Below are 23,879 nucleotides of genomic sequence, written 5' to 3'. Positions count from 1 at the left end.
CTTGGAGAAGCTGCTGCCAGTCTGCGTAGACAATACTGGGCTAGATGGACCTATGGTCTGACTCAGTATATGGCTTTCCTTCCTTTCAAACACATGTTTGAAAACACATACATCACACAGGTATGCTTATCAGGGGACAGTGATTGGCTGCAGCTCCCTGTTGAGTGAACAGCCAATGGTAAGCCTGGGTTTGCCTCTGAATAATGTGTGAAATGGCCCAAAGAATGCCTCATCTACCAAATCTGATTTGGTACTCAGGATGTGCTAGCCCCTTCAACACAGACCTGGACACAAAAATACATACACACAGACACACACTTCTGTTTGCAGCTTTAAAAATCCTCTCTCTCTACACACACAGACACACACGGGCAAAACTATCTTATGTCCAAAGAACAAACAAAAGAACTCTGTTTTCTCTTTTGATATTTCAATTATGAGTGTTATTCTCTGGATTGGCTTTACTATATTGTGACATGAAACACTTTGGTCGTAGTTTAGATAGTAGATTCCATAAATAATTATATCCCCCTGGTTCTAGAATCCATCTTGAAATGTCATTTTTTAAAAAAAAGAATAGTTCCAGAGTAGGGTGGTGGTGCCATTTTTACTTTTTACTTTATGTATGAAAATTTCGAAGGCTAGCACTGGATATCTACCATCCAATATCATCTGACTTTTCCGGATCACTGCTTAAGTGTATTTTAAAGGAATGAATAGCTAAAAATCCACACATATGAGTACAAATATGACATGTACTACATCCATTTCATATTTGAGGATTCATACCTAAATACAGAAAATACCTGCTTGAAGCTTCCTTCAGCTTGGTTCTTCTGATATTGATTCTTATGCATGATATTTACCACTTGACTTATGTCATTAGCCCTATAATTTAAAGTAGAATATAATGTCATCAGGTCCTCCTTACCAGGTTGTCAAGTTATAACCTGAAGATACATTTTTCAAGCTTTCTGAGAGGTCTACCAATTCCAGCCAGCAGCCCTTCCACATAAAGTATGACTCTATGGTCAAAGAAGCAGAGTATTTTAAGAGCATATTAACAAATATTATGTCCCAGAATTTTATAGTCCCTTCTGATCTACTTGTTGTGTTATAGCCTACAGTACTGTACTAAGCTAGGACTTTCCACCTGCTGTTCAGTGATAGAGGTTGAGAAATCACATTTAGAAATCTGATCACTCTACCAGAAATTTGAAACAGTAAAATCCATGTTACCATTTTAGTCTGCTTCATGTGTAGCCATAGCCTGATTCTAGCTTCGAACAGACAGCATTTAGTTCTTGAGGTTGAGGTTGTACTGTCGAGTTGGTGGTGACTCCTGGTGACCACAGAGCACCAAAGCAAGGAGTCAATACAATGCACTTCACAAAGTATGACTTAATTGTGGTTGATCTAATGCTACTGTGCCTGATGCTGCCCATGCTGATCCTGCTAGTTTGTTTGGACAGTTGGACTAGAAGCAATTGGAATGGGGATCAGCCCAACCCCTTTTGGTTGGAAGGTGTTAGTAATGCTGATCCAGAGGACATGAGACTTGCAAATTATCTCTGACTGGAAGTGCCCCATAGTCTCTAGTCATGGTGTTGCTCTTTGACAGTTTCACTTGCAATGAGAATTTTAAAAATATGCTTTCTGAAGGATTGTCCAGCAGAATGTCTTTAATCTGTAACATCAGTGGTCTGGTTCATACAATGAAATATTAGTCCACATGATTGTGGACGATTAAGTGTTTTTGGGTTATGCATTCATGTGCACAACTGAAGGACTGACTATTAGACAACTGAAATATGATTAGATACCATCAGCAGCACACCCGTGATTGTGACTGCACTTCCAACTTCTATGACAGTGGAAACTGTTGGAGACTATGTCCAGAATCACCTGGCTCACATATTCCATTTGTCCTCATGAGCAGTGTTCCCACTAAGGTGTGAGCATTTTTGCGTGCTCACAAGTTTTTAAATGTCCGCTCAGTTAATTTTAGATCCTGCTCAGGTTGACTCAGGAAGGTCCCACTCTGAATGCACATGCGCACACACTGCCTTGATACTGCTGCCCAGGACAAAACTCATTCTGCACACAGATGAAAAAAACAACAACAACAGAGGGAACACTGCTCTATATTTATTTTATTTATTTATTTATTTATTCGATTTCTATACCACCCTTCCAAAAATGGCTCAGGGCGGTTTACACGGAGAAATAACAAACAAATAAGATGGAACTCTGTCCCCAAAGGGCTCACAATCTAAAAAGAAACATAAAATAGACACTAGCAACAGTCACTGGAGGTACTGTGCTGGTGGTGGATAGGGCCAGTTACTCTCCCCCTGCTAAATAAAGAGAATCACCACATTAAAGGTGCCTCTATCTCGGGAAGTTCAGGAGGACTCACATGGACAAATAATGTTTTCTATGTATTGGCCATCTTTGTCTACACTCGGGTTAAATGGCAACAGGGACATCTTGTGCTAGCACAGTTGGAAGAAAGCAGTGATTGATCATAGCCCTCTGGAGGTTACTCCACTACCCACCTAATTCAATGTTCTTCCTTCCCAGAAAAGCTAAGTTTCCATTGTGAAGAATTGGTGGGTTTCTTTGCTAGCCTCATTTTCTGCTTTTTTTTTTAAACCTAAAGTTCACATATTAGTGCTAACATGTTTGCTCTTTATGTGTCAGTAAAAAGAGATGCAGTGTGTATGGGGTTGGAGAGAGTTAAGCACTCTCACCCACCAGTTTCCCCCTGCAAGTGCCTTCAGCCTCCATGCTATAGCTATGAAGAAATCTGGTGTTGGAAGTTCAGTGTTTCCGTTATGATATCTAGTTTATGCTGTAGTATATTGGTTAAGAGACTGAGCTATTTATTAGGAACTCCCGAGTTCAAACCTCACCTATGCTATGAACTCACTGTCTGGCCTTAGGCAAGCTGCTTCCTCTCAACCTCAGCTGCAATATATGACTACAAATTATATATAGATAATATTATTTAATAATAATAATACTTGCCTACCTCACTAAGCTATTGCAAGGAATACAGCAAGATAATACATGTGTGAAGCACAACACAAATGCTAGATATTAGTTTGGCTCTGAGTCCCATTGTAACCTGTGGTTCAAGAGATCTATAGTAGCAGGTTCTCACAATGCATGTGATGCCACTGAACTGGGAAAGGGAAGATTCCTGAGGTGTGCATGCTCCTGATTTTGCTGGTGATAAGAACCCCGAAACTTTTGGTGGTGTCAGGTTGGCACCACTCTAACTTGATATTAAATAGAGATTAGTAACCTTAGATCTTATCCTAGATTACCCATCTTGGTTAAACTTTTGGTTAACACAGTGCCAACATGGCATTACTGAAAATTTCTGAATTCTTATTGGGAGTCTGCCTGCCTCAGGAATTCTCCCTTTCTTGGTTTGCCAGCATGTCCAGTGTTTGCAAAAGTCATCTCTCTCGCTCTCTCTCTCTCTCTCTCTCTCTCTCTCTCTCTCTCATTTCTAGACTGTCTAATATAGACATCTCTAGGCAGCCTTTGGTAATCCCAAACCCTCCTTAACAGAATTCTAAACATCTGTATTCAGCTTTAAATATTCAGTAGAGAGATCCCATAGTGTGAGTAAATGAATGAATGAATAATATTTCATATTATTCATATATTTCATATGGGTTGAAACTTGGGAGATGAGTTTGATCTGCCTGTTCTGGATGGGGTCACACTTCCCCAGAAGGAACAGGTACAGAGTCTGGGGTTGCTTCTGGATCCGAACCTCTCCCTCGTCTCCCAGGTTGAGGCAGTGGCCAGAAGTGCCTTATATCAGCTTTGGCTGATACACCAACTGCATCTATTTCTTGAGGTAAATGACCTCAGAACAGTGGTAAATATGCCGGTAACCTCCAGACTGGATAACTGCAATGTGCTGTATGTGTGGCTGCTCTTGTGTGTAGTCCGGAAACTATACCTGGTTCAGAATATGGCAGCCAGGTTGGTCTCTGGGTCATCTTGGAGAGACCATATTACTCCCATTGAAAGATCTACACTGGCTGCCAATATATTTCCGGGCAAAATACAAGGTGCTGGTAATAACCTATAAAGCCTAAACAGATTGGGCCCTGGGTATTTAAGAGAACATCTTCTTTGTTACGAACCCCACCTCCCATTGAGATCATCAGGAGAGATCCATTTGCAGTTGTCACAGGTTCATTTGGTGGCTACTCAGGGATAGGTCTTCTCCACTGCTGCCCCAAAGCTTTGGAACGCACTTCCTGCTGAAATAAGAGCCTCCCCATCTCTGACAACTTTTTAAAAGTCTTGAAATTCACCTGTTCATGCAGGCTTTTAATTAAATATTGTTTTGCAGTTTTAATATCATTTTAAAATGTTTTAAAATTTAAATTGTTGTAATGTTTTAACATTTTGTTTGCTTGTTGTAAACCGCCCAGAGACGTGAGTTTTGGGCGGTATAGAAATGTGTTAAATACATACATACATACATATGTACCATTTCTTTGTTGTGTAGAGTGTTTTCTGGTTTTCATCTCACTGTGTCTCTCTGAGTTTGGTCTGTTACAAGCAATGTAATAAATGTTGTGAAATCTGATCTGCCACCCCTCCCCGATTCGACGCATTACATCTTGTTCTAGCCACAGAACAAAAGGGGGACATCTGTACTCTTATCTCCTTTTATGCAATACTTTTTAATATATTGCAGAGCCCTTATTTCTTGATAGGATTTACCAACATGCCTCTTGAAGGTATATAGTGAAACTCCCTTATTTTCTCTAGGGGTTTTTTCTCAGACTTCTCCAATTGAAAATAATTTGTATGTAATCATACATTTTTTCATTTGTCAGTTGAAAATAGATATATTTTGTTTTGTGTTACATGAGAGAGACACTTTTATTGTTGGAGTAAAGAATTAGAGGTTTGACCAAATACATTTTGTGACATCTGTTGGCTGGCATCCAACATGATAGAATTTTGTAAAATTAAAAATGTAACTTTATCATCTACAAAATGTTTTGAATATTTGTAAAATTTTATAGTATATGTTTTTGCAAATCTGGATTCTACAAAGGCCAGAAAGTATAATTTCTGGAATTTCAAAACCAAGGTCGTAGCTAGGGGAGAGGGGGTCCATGTTCGCGCCCTTGCCTGGTGGCCCCTTGGAGTGAGGGAGATAATGAAGAAAATAGGGAGAGGTAGAGCTGAGGGAGCCTCAGGAGCTGGGGCCCCCGGGTTCTTTGACCCATTCCACTCAATTATAGCGACACCCCTGTTTAAAACCAAGATTAATACTGCTAAAAGTATTATAGCAGCACAATAAACAATAAGATGTCATTCTGAGGAACAGCACATGGAGTTTAAAAGTTTACACAACTTGGCTTGGGTTAATTAAAAATATCACTTCATAAGTACAGCCCTGCTGAATCAGGCATAAGGCCTATCTAGTCCAGCATCCTGTTTCACACAGTGGCCCACCAGATGCCTCTGGGGAGCCAGGCAAGAGAGGTATGTGCATGCCCTCTCTCCTACTGTTGCTCCCCTGCAACTGGTATTGAGAGGCATCATGCCTCTGAGACTGGAGGTGGCACACAGCCACCAGACTAGTAGACACTGATAGACCTGTCCTCCATGAATTTGTCTAAGCCTCTTTTAACGCCATCTAAGCTGGTGGACATCACCACATCCCATGGCAAGGAATTCCATAGATTGATTATGTGTTGTGTGAAAAAGTACTTCAGTGTGAAAAAGTACTTTCAGTCGGTCCTAAATTTCCCAACCTTCAGTTTCATGGGGTGATCCCTGGTTCTAGTGTGGTGAAAGAAGGAGAAAAACTTCTCTCTGTCCACCCTCTCCACCCCAGGCATAATTTTATACACCTCAATCATGTCTCCGCTTAGTCACCTCTTCTAAGGTAAAGAGCCCCTGATGCTGTACCCTCACCTCATAAGTGTTGGAAGTTAAAGGACTTTGTGCTGTCTCTTTGTCTCAGACAGTGGAGGATAGACTAGTAAGTCAGAGGGCTAGAGGGTCAAGACATTAGTCATCACTTCTCCACTGCGCTGATGCTATCCCTTTGATATGTAGATTGCTAATCTCAGGGACTAACTTCCTTTTTCTCTCTCTCTTCCCTACCTGCCCTTCTACCTTGCAACATGGCAAGCCTCTCTCCCTGCACCATATGTGCAGAGAGGATGCAGAATCCATCTGCATCCAGCTAGATAGATAGATTAGAGATCCTAACTCCTCACTTTCCTATCTAGAATGGAGTTCCTTAATAAATGCCTTATATATTGATTTGAAACTATGAATTGGCTCCAAGTTACTTTACTCTCAGCATACACGCATGCCTAACTAAATCCGCTGTGTTGTGCCTCTGTGCACTCTGCTATAATGAGAAAGGGATTCTCTCACCACAGAGAATTTCCAACAATAAGAAAGGTGCTCCAGGCCCCTGATCATCTTGGTTGTCCTCTTCTGCACCTTTTCCACGTTCTACAATATCCTTAAGATACGGTGACCAAAGCTGTACATAGTATTCCAGATGTGGCTGCACCATAGATTTGTATAAGGACATTATACTGTTAGCATTTCTATTTTCAGTGCCCTTCCTAACGAATCCTAGCATGGAATTAGCCTTTTTCACAGCTGCTGTGCACTGAGTCAACACTTTCAACGAGCTGTCCACCACAATCCCAGGATCTCTCTCCTGCTCAGTCACCAACAGCTCAGATCCCATCCGTGTATATATGAAGTTGTGGAGTTTTTTGCCCCAATCACTTTACATTTGCTTACACTGAACAGCATTTGCCATTTTGTCACCCACTCCCCCAATTTGGAGAGACCTTTTTGCAGCTCCTCACAATCTGTTGTGGATTTCACTACCCTTAATATGTCAACTGCAAATTTGGCCACTTCACTGCTTACCCCAACTTCTAGATCATTTAGGAACAAGTTAAAGAGTACTGATCCCTGGGGACCCCACTTCCTACCTACCTCCATTGTGAAAACTGTCCATTTATTCCTACTCTCTGTTTCCTGTCCTTCAACCAGTTTCAAATCCACAAATGAACCTGTCCCCTTATTCCATGACTGCTACGTTTACTCAAGAGCCTTTGGTGGGGAACTTTGTCAAAAGCTTTTTGGAGCTCCTCACAGTCTGTTTTGGATTTCACTACCAAGATAGTATTAGGGTAGAATAGTTTCCTGTCCTTCAACCATCTGTAAACTTACCCCAACTTCTAGATAATTTAAGAACAAGTTAAAGAGCAGTGGTCCAAGTACAGATCGTTGGGGGACCCCACTTCTTACTTCCCTCCATTGTGAGAACTGTCCATTTATTCCTACTTTCTGTTTCCTGTCCTTCAACTAGTTACCAATCCACACATGAACCTGTCTCCTTATCTCATGACTGCTAAGTTTACTCAAGCACCTTTGTGTGTTTTGGGGGGAGACTTTGTCAAAAGCTCTTTGGAAGTCCAAGTATACTATGTCAATCAGATCACCTTTATCCACATGCTTGTTGAAACTCTCAAAGAACTCCAAAAGCTTAGTGCGACTGGTTCTTCTATATATGTAACAATTTTGTTCTTAAGTATGCTTTCTATTAATTTTCCCAGCACAGAAGTTAAGCTAACCTGCCTGTAATTTCCCGGATCCCCCCCCAATCACTTTTTGAAAACTTTTCAGTCTTCTGGTACGGAGCCTCATTGAAGCAACAAGTTACATATTTTTGCTAGGATATCAGCAATTTTACATTTGAGTTTCTTCTTGCGTAGATGCCATCTGGCCCTGGCAATTTGTTAATTTTTTTGTTTTTCAAGACAGTTTAGAAAATCTTCCCTTTTCACCTCAAATTGGCCCAGTTCTTCAGCCTCCAAGCCTGAGAAACTCAGTTACGGAGGGAGTATATGGTCAGTATCCTCTGCCATGAAGACAGATGCAAAACACTCATTCAGCTTCTCTGTGATCTCCTTATCCTCCTTAATAATCCCTTTCGTGCCCTCATCATCTAAGGGTCCAACTGCCTCTCTGGCAGGTTTTCTGCTGCGGATATATTTAAAGACGTTTTTGTTATTCCCCTTGACACTTCTTGGTATACATTCCAAATGAGCTTCTATTATTGTGGTTTTTAATAAGTTCCATGCTTTCTGGAGTGATTTGACTCTCCTGACTTTCCCTTTCAGCTTCCTTTTTACCAGTACCATTTTTGAGGAGTTTCCTCTTCTGGACTCATCTAAGTTGGACTTCCTTGGTAGTGGTCCACTCGTATGTAAGCTGAATTGGATCACATTATGATCACTTTTTCCCAATGGTTCTACAACTCTGACATCTCTCACCAGGTCCTGGGCACCAGTGTTCCCTCTAACCAAGATTCCCAGATGTTGTTGACTACAACTCCCATAATCTCCAGCCAAAGGCCATTGCAGCTGGGGATACTGGGAGTTGTAGTGAACAACATCTAGGAATCTCTTTTAGAGGGAACACTGCTGGGCACCACTCAGGATTAAGTCAAAGGTCACCATCTCTCTGGATGGTTCTGTGACCAGCTGTTCTAAGGCACAGTCATTTAGCATGTCTAGAAATTTGGCCAGTCTATGTGAGGGTAGTGAAGTAACCCTTATTACAGCTCTGTTGCTCTTTGATGCCTCTCTGATTTGTTTTTCCACATCCAGGTCACTCTCAGCATTTTGATCTGGAGGGTGATAGCACATCCCTAGCACATCTCCTTTCAGTCCATGTATTGTCACCCATAATGATTCTGTGGAGGACTCTGGTCCTCCTGGGTTTTCTAGCTTGTATGTCTGTATCTATACTTATATAGGTTAGTTGTACCGTTGAGTCGGTGTCAACTCCTGATGACCACAGAGCCATGTGGTTTTCTTGACAGAATACAGGAATACAGCCTTCTCCCATGCAGTATGAGATGATGCCTTTCAGCACCTTCCGATATCACTGCTGCCCTATATTGGAGTTTCCTATATTCTGGGAAACACACCAGCGGAGATTCGAACCAATAGCCTCCTGCTCTCTAGACAGGTTGCTTCCCCGCTGTGCTTAAATATACAAGTACATATCTTTACTAAGTAGTGGGAACAGATTTAAAAGGTAAAAGCACCCATGTTACACAAAGTGAAAATTACCCCCAATATATATGTTGCATCCATTGGTGAAAATGGGCAAGGATTGACAATTATGGAATACTGGCAAGACATTTGCATCACTGTGTTTAAGCATCTGATGAGTACTATGGTTTCTCCAATTTAAAAAACAAAACAAAACTAACATTCACCACTACTTTGATCAAGCCAGAAAGGCTTCTTATTCCAGCCAAATAAGCGCAGAAAGGCTAGAAATAAACAAGTTTTTAAGAGAGTTGAAAATGGCTTGAAAGAGGCATCACTTGGTGTGCAGTACATTTCTTTTGACCAATTGCCATGTCTTGTCAAACAGGCAGGGTCTGTGGGATTTTTAAACAATACAAAATCTGCCACATTTGGAAGCCAAGTAGAATGAGTTTAGAGACATCACAATAGGCAATATTTCCTGCAAACTGCCTTCAGGCTTCTGAAAAGAAAAACCAACAAAAATTTCCTATCATTTGTTTCCAGCCAAATAAGACAGCCTAATGAAGAATCTATGTGAGTTTGAAAATCTGTAAAAAATTTGCCAAACATATATAGTGCTTTCTTTATTCTGGCTGATGGGATGAGGAAGATGACTGAAAGTAGTCCCACTGAAACTAAAAGAACAAGTTAGTAATTTCCCTCATCATGTCAGCCTCTGTGTCCAGTTTAAGGTTCTAATTCATTCCACACCAACCTATTGTAAACTGAATCTATTGGACAGGTACAATTGGTGGGTATCTCCAGAGCTGCAAGCCAGCACACAGGTAATTTCTGCCTGTTTCAACCAATCAGATGCCCTAATTAAAACAACCAACCAATGGAGGTTCCCTCGAATGCGGGAATGTTGGTGATGGGTGTCCAATCCAAAGCGGCTTCAGCTTCTAGCGTTCGCCCACCTCCTCCTATTCTGAGGGGGAGGAGGGCGCTTCAGCTGATGCTTGGAGGGGGAAAGCTTGGCAGCAGCTGCGGTTCCTAGTGTGCTGCGCAGCGCGCGGAGCCAGACGCGAAGGCGGGCTGTCGTCGTGCCACTGCCTCCTGTTCTTGCCGCCAGCCGAGCCGACTGCCCCTCTCCTCTCCCTTACTGTCCTCCTCTAGACATGGCAGGGCTAAGCAGCAGCATCTCCAGCTTCGGGCGGTGCAGTCACGCCGTGGTGCGGGCTCTGCCGGAGTCTCTGTGCCAGCAGGCGCTGAGACGAGAGAAGGGCAAGGAGGTGGACTTCGCGCGCGCCGAGCGAGAGCACCAGCTCTACGTGGGGGTGCTGAAGAACAAGCTGGGGCTGCAGCTGCTGGAGCTGCCCGCCGACGAGAACCTGCCCGACTGTGTCTTTGTGGAGGACGTGGCTGTGGTGTGCGAGGGGACCGCTCTCCTCACGCGCCCGGGGGCGCCCAGCAGGAGGAAAGAGGTACTCTCTGCCCAGCTGGCGGCGGGCTGCATGACTGTGGAGTCAGGCGCGTGGGACGGCGTAGGGGGAGCTGCTCTGGCCGTCTGACAGGAGGACTGCGCCTGCACCCTCCCTCCCGTCCCCAGCCCCTTATACTCTGCGAGGGTCGCCGCAACTTCCCACCACACACGGCAGAAGGGTGTGGAGGAGAGCGGGTGGCAGGCTGGGGGCGGGGAGAGCCGCGGCAGCAGCGGCTCGAACTGCTGCACCTTGAGATGGGTCAGCTTCCTTGCAGAGCAAGGCAGGCTGCTGTTCCCTTTCAGTGACATTGATTGGACCTGAAAGGAGGGGCTGGAGCCTGTGCAAGGGTGCAAAGACAAGGGTGTACAACGCGCGCCCTGTGCACACTTATGATGCGGAGTGCTGATGAGCCGCTGCCTCTTGAAAGCAGACTTCCCTGGATGCGTTGGGTGTGGAGTGCGGTGGCGATACTGTAAGGCGTGGCAGGCTGGGCTAGAATGGGGCGCAGGCAGGCGGAAGAGATGCTGGGAGGAAACGAAGATGCTCGCAGCAGATGTAGTCTCCTTTTTCTGTTCATCATGAACTCAGCAGCCCTCCCCAATGCCCATCCATCAAGCCAGCACAATATCTGCAGATTGGGGTGAGGAGGGAAAGACAAGTCTATGTGAATGAGCCTTTTCTTGCCATAAATCAGACAGTTTTCATCTGGGTGGAAGGAGAAAGAAATGTGGAGCCCAGATGCGTTGTCAGTTTTAGAAATGATTGCAATTTGACTCGACTGGAAAGATAATCTAGCTTCTTTCTTTGTGTCTTCTTTCCTCCCCTTGATTCCGAAGTGATGAGATTGACAAGATCTTTCCGATATGGTTGTAGGAAGTAGTGATGCTTACAGTTGCTTGAAAGTAAATCACAGCAGGTTCCTTTTTAATGACGCTAAATCAAGGGTGATGCACATCACATTTGTCAGAAATAATTAAAAACCCCAGGAATCTGTACAAGAGCCAAAAGACATTTACACTTGTCTGCATAGTGAAAAAAGTTGAATATTAATATATTTCTTTGAAAAAGTATCCACACTCACTTTCTTCGGTTGATAGTTCTGTGTTTGATGCATTCATATTGCATATCTGCACATAATTTCAAACATTTTAGAGGTGCATCACTTTGCTCAGTTCCTTAATAGTTTTCAAACTACTGGTAATTAAAAGGACATATTAACATGACAAGCAATGTTTTCTTTAAATAAGAAATGTCAGAGGTACTCAGGCACTTTTGTGAGAAAATGATACCAAGAGAAATGAAATTTATCTATCCAAATAAAGCAAAACATTGTATACATAAAAATTAATAACTGGCGTTCTTAATTTGAGTTACATTCTTAACTTTGCATTGTTTCAAGCAAGTGTATTTGCTTTACTCCGTATCATAGGAACATAGGAAGCTGCCATATACTGAGTCAGACCATTGGTCTATCTAGCTCAATATTGTCTTCACAGACTGGCAGCGGCTTCTCCAAGGTTGCAGGCAGGAATCTCTCTCTCAGCCCTTTCTTGGAGATGCCAGGGAGGGAACTTGGAACCTTCTGAAGGCTTCATCCCCTGAGGGGAATATCTTACAATGCTCACACTTCCAGTCTCCCATTCATATGCAACCAAGGTGGACCCTGCTTAGTTAAGGGGACAAGTCATGCTTGCTACCACAAGACCAGCTCTCCTCACAGCTATCCTCTGTGCACACCTTGTAAAGGAAGAGCCCTCATACTATTGAGATGTATTGCCACATACATTTACTCACTGTCCTATATAAATACAGATTCTGCTGATTTATTTGGTATGTAGAAGAATTTTGTTGGGAAGAATACTGTTGGGAATTCTTTAGTGATTTGGTTGCATTTGTGGGTGGCTTTTAGATATCAGTTTCAGAACGATTAAAACAGATGACTTTGGAGGAACCTGAGCACTGAACATTTCATTTTTATATAGTGGGACATGCTCACAGGATTTTTAAAGTTTGCTTTTACCTACTGTACTTTGGTATTTTTTAAACTAATATTTCCACTTCTAAATGGGAGAAGATCCAATTTAATTTGCTCCACCCAGTTTTACTTTGCTGATGTACTCCATGAGCTGTAATTGGTTTCCAGGGCAGAAGACCATCATGTCAGGAACCGCCTCTGCAATCTGTTCAGACAGGCAGGGACGAGACCAGCCAGCCAGAAAATGAAATAAAAGCAGTCAGCAGAGTCTGATTTGGGAAATGGTTGAACCAGATTAGAGGCTAAGAAAAACTGGGCTGTTTAATAATATAACAGCAAAATATAACAGGGATACTCTCTTTCATGGAATTCAGTTGCTGGATAGCAGCAGCAACAAAGTATGTTGCATGGGCACAATCCAGAGAAAGTTAAGTACGCTTGTTTTGCTGACATCCATAGCATTTCAAAAATTTTGAAAATGACCTGTGACCAGGAGGTTGTGATTATAGCAGTCATTCCCAAACTCTGTGCACATTAGTCTGCTGCAAGAGAACTATTAGTATGTGGTGAAAAATATATTAATTAAATAATTAGAAACACCTATGAGTCAAAAGTAACCCCTCCACATGCACACCAAAGAGGCTTCCTGCTGCATCTTGGCATGTTTAATTTCTCTTGCTTTGGGTCACTCCAATCAGCCTCCACTGGGGATGGGTAATTTGCCACGTCTGAGCATTGGCTGTGATTAGATCATTTCTTCATTCCTGATGCAAAGACATGATAGAAGTCTCTTAACTCCCAGGAGGCAAGCCATTGTGCCTCTGCTTTAGTATTTTCTCTGGGCTTCCCTACTTCCAGCCAGCAGGTGCATCTTGCAGAAACATTGAACTGGGTTCTTCTTAGAAGGAGAAAAGTGCACTTTTCTATATATACTCTAGAAGTAAATATTTTCAGATGTAAGAGTAAAGTGTATTTTGAACTTTTCTCAAAGTTAGAGAAAAACTGGCATGTATTGGAAATTTTGGCGAACATTTGTTTGTCCTCTAGACAAATAAGTTCCCCTAAAGAGGGCAACCTTCTCCTCTGCTTTGCGGGGGGAAACCAAACCAAACCAAACACCTGACCGAACCAAACACTCGGACACCTGAGCAACATTTGAGGATGGAAAAGGGGATAGTATGGATACCACAAGACCAAGAAGATTAAGCTGTCCAAAGCAGTGCAAAAGATGTGTGGTCACTGCTAGGCACTGGCTTCTTAAAGACTTTTGCAGCCCAACAAGGAAAGGGGTGGCAGGAAGGTGTCCTCCCGCCCATTTCTAAAGAGCAAGCAGAGTGGGCTTGAAGGGTGCAGCAGGGGGCTTGAAGGGGGCAGCAGGGAGGTATCCTGCCGCCCGAATGTTAACCACAGAGGAGTCATTCGGATATTGAAGCGGGCGGCAAGGAGGTATCCTGCCGCCGGATTTCTACACTAAATACGGCACCAAAGGTGGAAAGCGGCGGGAGGGGTAAGTAAAGCCCCCCCGCCCTTAATGGAACCTCCCACCCTAACCCTTCCGAATCGAACCGCCCCGTGTCCGGACCGGTCAGAATGGCCTCCGAACCAGTCCGTGCACATCCCTAATTTCTGTGGCCCCTATGGTGTTGAGGTGCACTTCAAGTTGTTTTGGAATTGCACCTAGAGCGCCAATTACTACTGGGATTATTTTGGTCCTCTTCTGTTGTTGTTGTTTGTTGTTAATTGTTATTGGTATTGTTGTTCACTGCCTAGAGTCTTTGGAGGAGGTGGTATATAAGAAAATTTTAATAAATAAATTTCTTTGCATGCCTAAATAATGCAAACTGTTATTTATCAACAGGTGCAAATGACTGATTTACTGTCGGACCCTTATAAGGCCTGTCCTTAGGGCATGGCAAGCAGGGCGACCACCCCAGGCCCTACTCTTTTAACCTCCATTAGAACTAACTGGAAGGGTGAAGGGGGCCCCACACTGGCTGATTTGCCCCGGGCCCCAAACCCCACCAGGGTTCTCTAAGGACAGCCCTGATCCTTATGCACAGAAATTTCTGGTTTATATTGAAGGTTTAAATCATGCCAAGTCTCTTGCTAAACTTGCTTAGCAATAGACTTCTTTCTTCCTGAGCTTTCACATCTCACCTAAAACTTTCATCTGCTGTTCTGTGTGTCAGAAGCGAGATGGGGGAACGCAGTGTTGGTAAAGAATTAAAAAGAAGCACAAAATGATGTTTGTGTCTCATTTAAAGTTTAACAAGCCTTGTTATTGAAACCGAGCCTAGTTACTGAATCTGAGGAAATGGCTGACTCCTGTATCAGATATTAATGGAATAAAACTGTTGATTGTGCATTGGAAAGAGTGGTAAACTTGGACTTTAGAAGACTTGTGCTCAGATTCCCTTTTAATTATTATCTTGAGGCAGCAAGAGTTGGGAAAGTCACTTACAGTTCATTTCTCAACTATGAAATGGTTAACAGCAACAACTTGCTGTGCCATTTGTATTTGCAACTTTCTGTGCAAAGTAGGCTGAATGGGTAGTATGCTGAATTTTAATTTATGCTTGCAGTGAATCACTCAAAACAACTTTGCCATGGGCATACTGGATTCCATGCAGATAGAAAAGAAATATCCAGCCACATGCCAAAAGGGCGCACTAACAAAACATTTCCCCCCAAAGATGGTAAGGCTTCAGTAGAACCATGTTCTCTGAAAGCTCCAGTGAGCAGTGAAACCCAGAGACATCAATTTTTGTGCAAGATATATTAGTGCTCATTGGAGAGGGGAGGATTTGTTTGTCCAAATTAACACAGGTTTTATGCTCGAGTTCAGCCTTGATTGTGAGCCTTTCAGGGACAGGGTTTCATCTTATTTGTTTGTTATTTCTCCATGTAAACCACCCTGAGCCATTTTTGGAAGGGTGGTATAGAAATTGAATGAATGAATGAATGAATGAACCAGATTCCATGTCCCACTTATCCAGCTGAATAGAGATTCATATTTGACTATATCATGCATATGTCAAGCCTGTATTATATGAGATGTTAATGGTGGTTCCTTCTCTATGGATATTTTCTGCTGGAGATCATCCAAGGTTCCATCAAACTATTCTTCTGGAAGTGCAAAGAAAAGGGGGTGATTTCAGTGGCTGGTGTTAAGCCAGTACTAGGAAGATGTTACATATATTTCAGTATGCTTCTTAAGTAAATGGGCAGCATCAATACTAACATTGCCCTAACATAAGAACATTTCACTCATGATATGGGAGAGGGGCAACTTTAGCAGATTTCCCTTCCCTTTGCTGTCTCCAACCCTCTCCCACAAATATGTTCCTGAGGACTGGAGGACTCTCAGGGATATATTTTCAAGGGGATTGAGAACAGCAGAGGGAAGGAGGATTGCCAAAAATCAGCCCTCCCTCATTATGTGAGCAAGCCATTCTTACACATTAATCTAAATGCTGCCCAGTAATTGTTACCCGCTCTGAATACAAGGTGGATATGTATCTAAATAAGTAGAAATGTAATCTGCAATACAGATTGCTGATGCCACTGAGTCACTTCTCACCACTATCATTCCTCCTAAGACCCTCAGCTTCCCAGGAGATCCCTGGAAGCTGTTCAGCGTAATAGGTAATTCCCAATTGCCAGCAGACTTTTTGTACTGTAAGTCTTCCTGGAAGCAGTTCTAACACTGTGAAGGCACAAACAATATCTCTGGCTTCATATTTGGCCTCAGCTGGAGAGGTCAGATCTGTTTTTTGACCTGACACTAGCCTGTTAGCACTATGTTAGCTTGGCTGACAGTAGCAGAATGGAGATACAAACAATGCTGCTTTTCGACAAAAGTTCCCAAATATAACTTTTACATAGAGAAAACAATAATAAATTAGTAAGATGGATCCCTGTCCCCAGAGGGCTCAGTCTAAAAAGAAACGTAAGGTAGACACCAGCAGCAGCCACTGGAGGGATGCTGTGCTGGGTAGGGATGTGCAAACGGGTTCGCTGTCAAATGTGTTCAATGTTGAACAGGTTTGGTTTGATAGTTCGGGGTCAAACTGAATCACCTCCTGTTCACTCTGACCCTGGACTGACACACACACCTGGCCATTTGGGGTGTTCGCAAGTAATCTTTTTAAAAAACATTTTTAGTACCCCTGCTAACTTGGCAAAGAGGCACCTTTTAACGTGGTGATTCTCTTTTATTTCGCAGGGTGAAAGTAACGGGCCCTATCCACCCCCAGCACCATACCTCCAGTGACTATTGCTGGTGTCTGTCTTTTTAGTTTGTGAACCCTTTGGGGACAGGGATCCATCTTGTTTATTTATTATTTCTCCATGTAAACTGCCCTGAGCCATGGGGTGGTATAGAAATAAAATAAATAATTGAATAATAAATAGTACTTACCCCCTGCAGGTAGCTATTCTGGGGCCAGGGTGGTCAGAGGAAGTTCTCCCTCCCCGGTTGGCCTTCCTCCCCTCACAGGCCTTTCCCCCTCGCAGTGGCCATTTTGGAGGCTGCCGCACATGCACAATGGGCCCTTGCGTGGCTAGGTCATGACCCAAGCCATGCAGAGGCCCATTGCACATGCGCAGCAGCCTCCAAAATGGCCATCACTAGGGGAAAAGGCCTGGAAAGTGCCAAAGAATGCCCTAACTGGGTGATTTTTGGCATGAGGAAGGCCGGCATGGGGAGGGGGGGCCTCCCTGTCCTCCCCCGGCAGGAGGTAAGTACTAAACCAATTTTTAAAAAATGACTCGCAACCCCCCACCCTGAACCCAGGGGGTTCAATGGGAGGCAAACCAAACTCAGGGTTCAATGGGACTCAAACCAAAGCAGGCCAGCCGTTTTTGTTCACACCCCTTGTGCTGGGGCTGGATAGGGCCAGCTTCTGCTGGGGGCAGCTTACAATATTCATAAAACAGACCTTGTTCATCTTGCTTCCTCAGCTAATTTGCACAGTGGCAGCCCCCTTCTTTTGATGGGGCTCTTTCCTCCCTCATGACCCCTCTCGTGATGAGAACTTAAATTGTAGTCTTGTGTTATCCCCTGTAAAAACTAACAGTTTGCAACACCTTCATTTTTCAGTTTTTTAGCCTACTTTCCAAAAAGAAAAAAAGGCTTACTGTATTTACCTGTATTCAAGACTAGATTTTTTCAGAGTTTTTTGATGTTAGTAATTGTGAGGTCATCTTAAATTCAGAGCTCTGTTCCTTTTGAGTAAATACAAAAATATAAAGTAGTATGTAACCTCTACTTTTTACGGGGGTCATCTTAAATTCAGAGTCTTCAATTCGAGTAAATATGGTAATAAGATCACCATATGTCTCTGTGTGTGTCCCTCTAATAATAATAATAATTATTATTATTATTATTATTATTATTTTTACATTTATATCCTGCTCTTCCTCCAAGGAGCCCAGAGTGGTGTACTACATACTTGAGTTTCTCTTTCACAACAAGCCTGTGAAGTAGGTTAGGCTGGGAGGGAAGTGACTGGCCCAGAGTCACCCAGCTTGTTTCATGGCTGAATGGGGATTTGAACTCGAGTCTCCCCGGTCCTAGTCCAGCACTCTAACCACTATAAACCAAATTCAAAGCACATGGGAGGGGGGTTGAAGAGATTCCAGTGGGGATATATATATATATATATATATATATATATATATATATATATATATATAAGATTCACCATCTTATTTCAAGATAATGACCACTCAAAATGCAGGCAACCACCCCTTTGTAACCTGTGTTTTGATAGTTGGATACAAACTAATTTTCCAGCACCTGAGAGGAGGTCTCTAGGGTAGGGTTGTGCATGGAACTGGTTTGGCTGGTTCGGTTCGAATTTGAACAAGCCAAGTTCCAAGTCCGGCCGAACTGGTTTGGGGAGACATACTTGTAAAGGGGAATCTGGTGTGGATTCCCCTTACAAGTAAAGAGGATGGGGGACCCTCCCAGAGGTAAAGGGGCTGCCTGGCGGGCGCAGTGAGAGAGGGAATAAGGTCCTTAACTGGCTGCTGTCACCACAGCTCACTACTGCTTAACCTCCCTGCAGCCCCAAGCACACTCCTCCCCTCCGGCTCGGCGGTGGCTTGGTATTGGAGGGGAGGAGCACGTTTGGGGCCGCAGGGAAGGCAAGCAGTGGTGCCGGCAGCCACATAAGAACCTTATTCCCTCTCTCACCACCCCTGCCTGGATACCCCCTTATCATGCTGAACTGGTTTGTCAGAACTGGGCCTGGTCTGGTTCGATCACGGACCGAACCACCCCGGTTCTCCACAACTGAACCCCCAAACCAGCCTCGGTTCAAGGCAAACCAGTTTGGCATGAACAATTCGTGCACATCCCTACTCTAGGGGACCCTGATGGGGATTCCCCTCATCTACCATGTTAATTCAAGATAGTAGCCACTCAAAGGGTAGACAACACTCCTTTGTAACCCATGTGCTGACAGTCTGATTCAAACCAAATTTACACTTGCGAAAGAGGAACGGGGTGATTATACAAATGTCCTCTGCAAGAGTTTCCCACCCAGGTTCTAATATCTGTCCTTAGATGTTGCAGGACCCACCAGCAGTCACACCTATGCTTTGGATATCTGACATGCATTTTACAAAAAGATAAGTTCATATGCCCAGAAAGCTCTGCGCCAAAGAATGGTTAACAATAAGGTTGTTAATAAGTAAAATGAATGAATGTGTTGGCCGTATGCTACATCTCTACCATTAATTAGAATAATTGACTTTTTATATTGCACATTAGTACCATCAGTATCTTCAGTCACTGGCAGATCATGTAAAATAGATTCTTTACTGCACACTTGGCTGTGATTCATTACATTTCCATGGGGCATTAGCATTTGCTAGTGGAAAAACTGAGAGATGCAAAATAAGTATAAAATTTGATTATCACTTGCAGTGTTTACATAATGTCAGTTCATACTATTAAATTCACATGACATATGCTGCTGTTTGACTGTGTTGAGAAGATGCATGTGTATCAAGCTGTATATTTCCTTTTCTCCCTGTTGAGTTTACACATGACTCTCTACTCTTGCTGTTTTCCATGTCTCTGCTAGTAGGAGAGGCAAACTACCCCAGTCAGCCTTGGAAACTGAATTGTTTTTTCACAACAACTTCAGAACATGGCTTGATTTATTCCAAGTCCAATTCAGACCCATCTGACCCCTCCCAACCCCACTTGAATCCTCCAAACCCCATCCACTCACAGAAACTACATTTCCCAGGGTTATTGGAACCTGACACATAACCACGGTGGTGTGCCAGGTGTTAACAAGGAAAGAGAGAGACCTCCCTTGCTTCCTCCATTCCACTACTGCCAGAAGAGCAAGAAAAATAGGGATGAGGTAAAGAAGCAGGGTTGGAGGGAGGGAGACCTTAAGCTTTTTCTCCAGTTCAGATTAAAATCCAAGTTGCTGAAGAACTTCGTGCCAGGGATGCTTGCCTCATATTTATATTCCTAAATCAGGAAATTCATATTTTTGAGCCAGGAAATACTGATGTTGGTGACATTGTTAATTACAGGCTAGGATAAGGTACCACTACTTTCGTGCTGGAATGCAGTCGTCCTGCTATGTTTAATTCAAGGGGGGTCTGCCCCAGCGTTCTGATCATGGGAAGACTGTATCCACAACTACATCATTTATTTCTACAGACAAATGCTGTAGCCATCGACAGTAGGGTGGGGAGTCGGATTCTGAGTGCATCAGTAGAGAGGTGGGGCTTCAGAGCGTGCTCTCAAGGCTGTTGTACTCAAGAACAGCAACCCCAGTTTTTATAATGCCTGAAAGGAGCTAAACAAGATGGAGGGAATAGTATAAGGTCATTCTCATGGCCAATATCAGGGCAGGGAGGTCGGGTGGGTAGTAGGGAGGCAGAGTTCAACCTATCTTCCCACAGATGATCGATCTTCATGTCTTTGGTGCGTAAGCCGTGCACCCCCATGATCTGTGCTGCTCCTGGCAGCACAAATCAACAAAACTGGGACTTGTATTCCCGGCCTCCGGATAGCTCACAAGACACCATGTGGGGGCCCTCCAGCACCATCAGAGCGGCACTGTAGGCACCCATCTCTGTGTCTCAGGCTGTGTGCAGCCCTAGGAGATGCATGATCCCGGCAGCCAGGTTACGGGCCCACTCGTGCCCTTAACTTTGGCTAAGAAGTGGGGTTCTGCTGGGCAGGAGCACCAGGATCTGTGTGGATCCCAGTGCTCCACACGAGCAGCCTAGCCTAGGCTAGGCTGCTCATGAGAACAGCCTTTATGAGTTAGAAATTTAGGTCTGGATGCATTTTTCTTCTTGTTTTAATTAATATGAAGCCTGACCTTAATTGCTTGTAAGCTGTCAGTTCAGAAACTAACAACAGACAATATCTATTGGTATATAGAATTTTCAGAAATGAACAATTTATGATGTTAACAAAATAGTCACATCTAGTTGTTTGTTTTAAACTGGTATTGAGTTCTGGTTTGTAAATCCCTGCTCCTTGGTTAATTGGGTGAGATCAGCAGTCTTTTAAAGGAAAATTCCCAGTAAATATTAAGATCAGCTAGTTGCCACAGATCTATCATGGTCATGTCCTGGTAGTTTCTTTACTTGATGTGGGTCTCTCCTTGCAGCTGCACCTGGTCCAAATGCAGCACCCTGATTGTTTTCTTGTGTCAACTACAGAGGGCATATGAGACTCATCCTACATGAGCTCCACTGGTTAACAGTTTGCTTGTTCAAAATGCTGATGCTTAGCTTTAAAGCCTTATATTGTTGGTATCCAGCATACTTGAGAGAGCATCGTCTCCCATATGCATTTTGCTGCTACGTAACATCCTGCACAGATAATCTTTTGAGAGTTCCATCTTCCAACAGGTTGGTGGCCACTGTGAAGAGGGCTTTGGTGGTGGTGACCCACAAAGTATGGAAATAATTGTCTAGTGGTTGTTGCCAGAACCTTGGCTCTATTAAATAAGTTTAAAAACTGGCTTATTTAATCAAGCTTTTTATGGTTAGCCATTTGATTTTATTGGTTGCTATCTTTGCTTTTTGTGCTCATCTCTTTTAGATAGTTTTCTTGTGTTTTCTTTTAATCTCTGTCTGTAGAATTGTTATACTGAAATATGGGCTAATTATTTATTTCAAGAATAAGAGTAACATGGGAAGTAGCAGTTAGATGTTTTATGAAAGACTGAGTGCTCCAGTTAAGTCTTGGCCAACGCAAGTAGAGTGGAACAATTACTTTCTCTTCTTAGGCCCCCAATTATTTTCTTTCTGAAGTGCATACTATGTGGCAGCCTGCCAGGAAAACCATCCATGTTGTTCACTAAATTGGTATTGCAAACATGATGAAACCTATTTGGAACTAAGATGTACAGAGATGGGGGAAAAATATAGGAATAGCTATCCAACTTCGGTGCTTTAAAGCATGAAAGGACTTCATTAAAACATGCTTGCAGCTACATGTTTTCATTCAACCAATTTCCGCAGCAATTAGGTCCATTGTTTTACACACACACACACACACACACACACACACACACACACACACACACGAGTTTCAGTCCAGCCTAGTCCCAAAGCTAATCTTGGCTGACCAACATCTGCCCAGCCAAACAACTGCCAGGGATCATGGCAGGATTGGGGCAGGATGTACCATTTGCATGGCTGGTTTGGGCCCTGAGCAAATGGAACATAGTCTTCCTTGTGCATGGCTTCTGCTGTCATTGTAGAGCACTAAGGCTTAAAATTGAAAGTGCATGAGGTGCTGAATTAGGTCTGCCGTAAGGGTGCTTTTGGTGCTGGACTGTAAACTGCAGATGGAAATAGGCCTCCTTGTAAACTCAGTCTCACATGAGATCCTGTGCATATGAATTCCTTCATTATGATGTGCCTTGTTTGGAGTGTTACATTGCTCTCTATCCACTTTCTCCACACCATACATGATTTTATAGACCTCTATCATGTCTCTTTGCAGTCGTCTTTTTTCCTAACTAAATAGCCCCAAGTGTTGTAGTATCTATATTATTAATTCTCCAAGATGGGAAATGCGTGGGGACGTGGTAGAAAGGAGGCGATTGGCTGATAGAGTTTGCAAGCAGAAGCACCTGATTGGGAAGTGGGGATTCCATATGCAGATAGGGAGAAGGAGCCTGTGAGAGCAGCAGCACCATGGTGATTGGGCAGTGAGGATTCCATATGCAGATAGGGAGGAGTAGCCTGTGGCACTGTGGTGATAGGGCAGTGGGGATTCCCTATGCAGATAAGGAGGAGGAGCCTGTGATGGTTAAGGTCAGTTGGAATGCAACTGTTACTGGTCGGAAGATGTTCTTGATTGCAGAGGGAAATCTCTCTCTCTCTCTCTCTCTCTCTCTCTCTCTCTCTCTCTCTCTCTCTCTCTCTCTCATAAAACCCTAAGGTACCTGCGTCCGTGTCTCTTGCGGGTGTTTTGCGCATGCGTGGCGCAGAGGCGCGGCAGCGGGCCCGGCCCAGCTGCGGGGAGGCCAGAGGTGGCGGTGGGGAGGCCAGAGGCGGTGGCGGCGGTCCCTCTTGAGGCACAGATGCTCTGTGCCTGGGCCCACTAGTATATATATGAAAGGATAGCAGGCAGGGGTCTGCAAAAAGACAGGTCGTGAGGGAGGAAAGAGCCCCTTCAGGAGAAGGAGGGTGCCGTTGTGTGAATTAAATGAGGAAACAAGATGAACAAAATCTGTTAACTCAGGGAGGGAGGGAGGGAGGGAGGGAGGGAGAGAAAAAATAATGAATGGAGGGGGAAGAAAGAATGGGGAAGAGCAAGTGGAGGAGAGAGAAAGAGAAATAGAAGAGAGGGAGAAGAGAGACAGAAGGGATGGGCCTGAGCCTGTCAGCAGCCTGAGCGGAATGAGTGATCATGGCGGCACTGGCAACAAGGAAGGGTCCAGGCAACCACTGCTGCTGTTTGGGGCTACCGAGGCCATTGTCAGAGAGAGGGAGGCAGGCAGGCAAGGGATGGGCCCGGGCCTGTCAGTGGGCTGAGGGGAACGAGTGGCCATGGTGGTGGCAGCAGAGAGGAACGGCTCGGTCAATCACTGCTGCTGCTCCTGGGGGGAGGAGCAGGAGTGGGGCTCGGGCTCGGGTGGGGAGGTCTCTGAGGATAGTGGGCTGCAGCTTGGCCAATAGGCGGCAGCAATGCTGCAGCCATGACCAAGAAGGGTAAGGGGGATGGAAACAATGGGATGGAGGAGGGACAGGAGTGCAGCTCAGGTGAGGGTGGGGAGATCTCTAAGGTGAGGTGAGCAATCAAGTACTAACGTGCAGATGCTCTAGAGCGTGCAAGAGTTCCAGCAT

General features: G+C 44.0%; 1 protein-coding gene across 2 annotated transcripts in view; it reads left to right on the top strand.

Moving 5' to 3' along the window:
• DDAH1 (dimethylarginine dimethylaminohydrolase 1) overlaps positions 1–23,879 on the top strand; it is a 221,108-nt gene that overhangs the window by 110,546 nt on the left and 86,683 nt on the right. The window contains exon 1 of one of the 2 annotated variants that reach the window (XM_053247792.1): positions 10,057–10,555. The exons of the other annotated variant lie outside the window; for it this stretch is intronic. Coding sequence (XP_053103767.1) covers positions 10,250–10,555 — 306 coding nt within the window. The 5' untranslated portion in view covers positions 10,057–10,249. Of the gene's footprint in view, positions 1–10,056; positions 10,556–23,879 lie in introns of those variants that run through there. 2 annotated transcript variants of the gene reach the window in all.

This window comes from Hemicordylus capensis, chromosome 4, assembly GCF_027244095.1.
Source record: "Hemicordylus capensis ecotype Gifberg chromosome 4, rHemCap1.1.pri, whole genome shotgun sequence".
Classification (NCBI taxonomy): Eukaryota; Metazoa; Chordata; class Lepidosauria; order Squamata; family Cordylidae; genus Hemicordylus; species Hemicordylus capensis.
The sequence above is the reverse complement of the archived record's forward strand: the minus strand, read 5'-3'. Positions and strand labels throughout refer to the sequence as shown.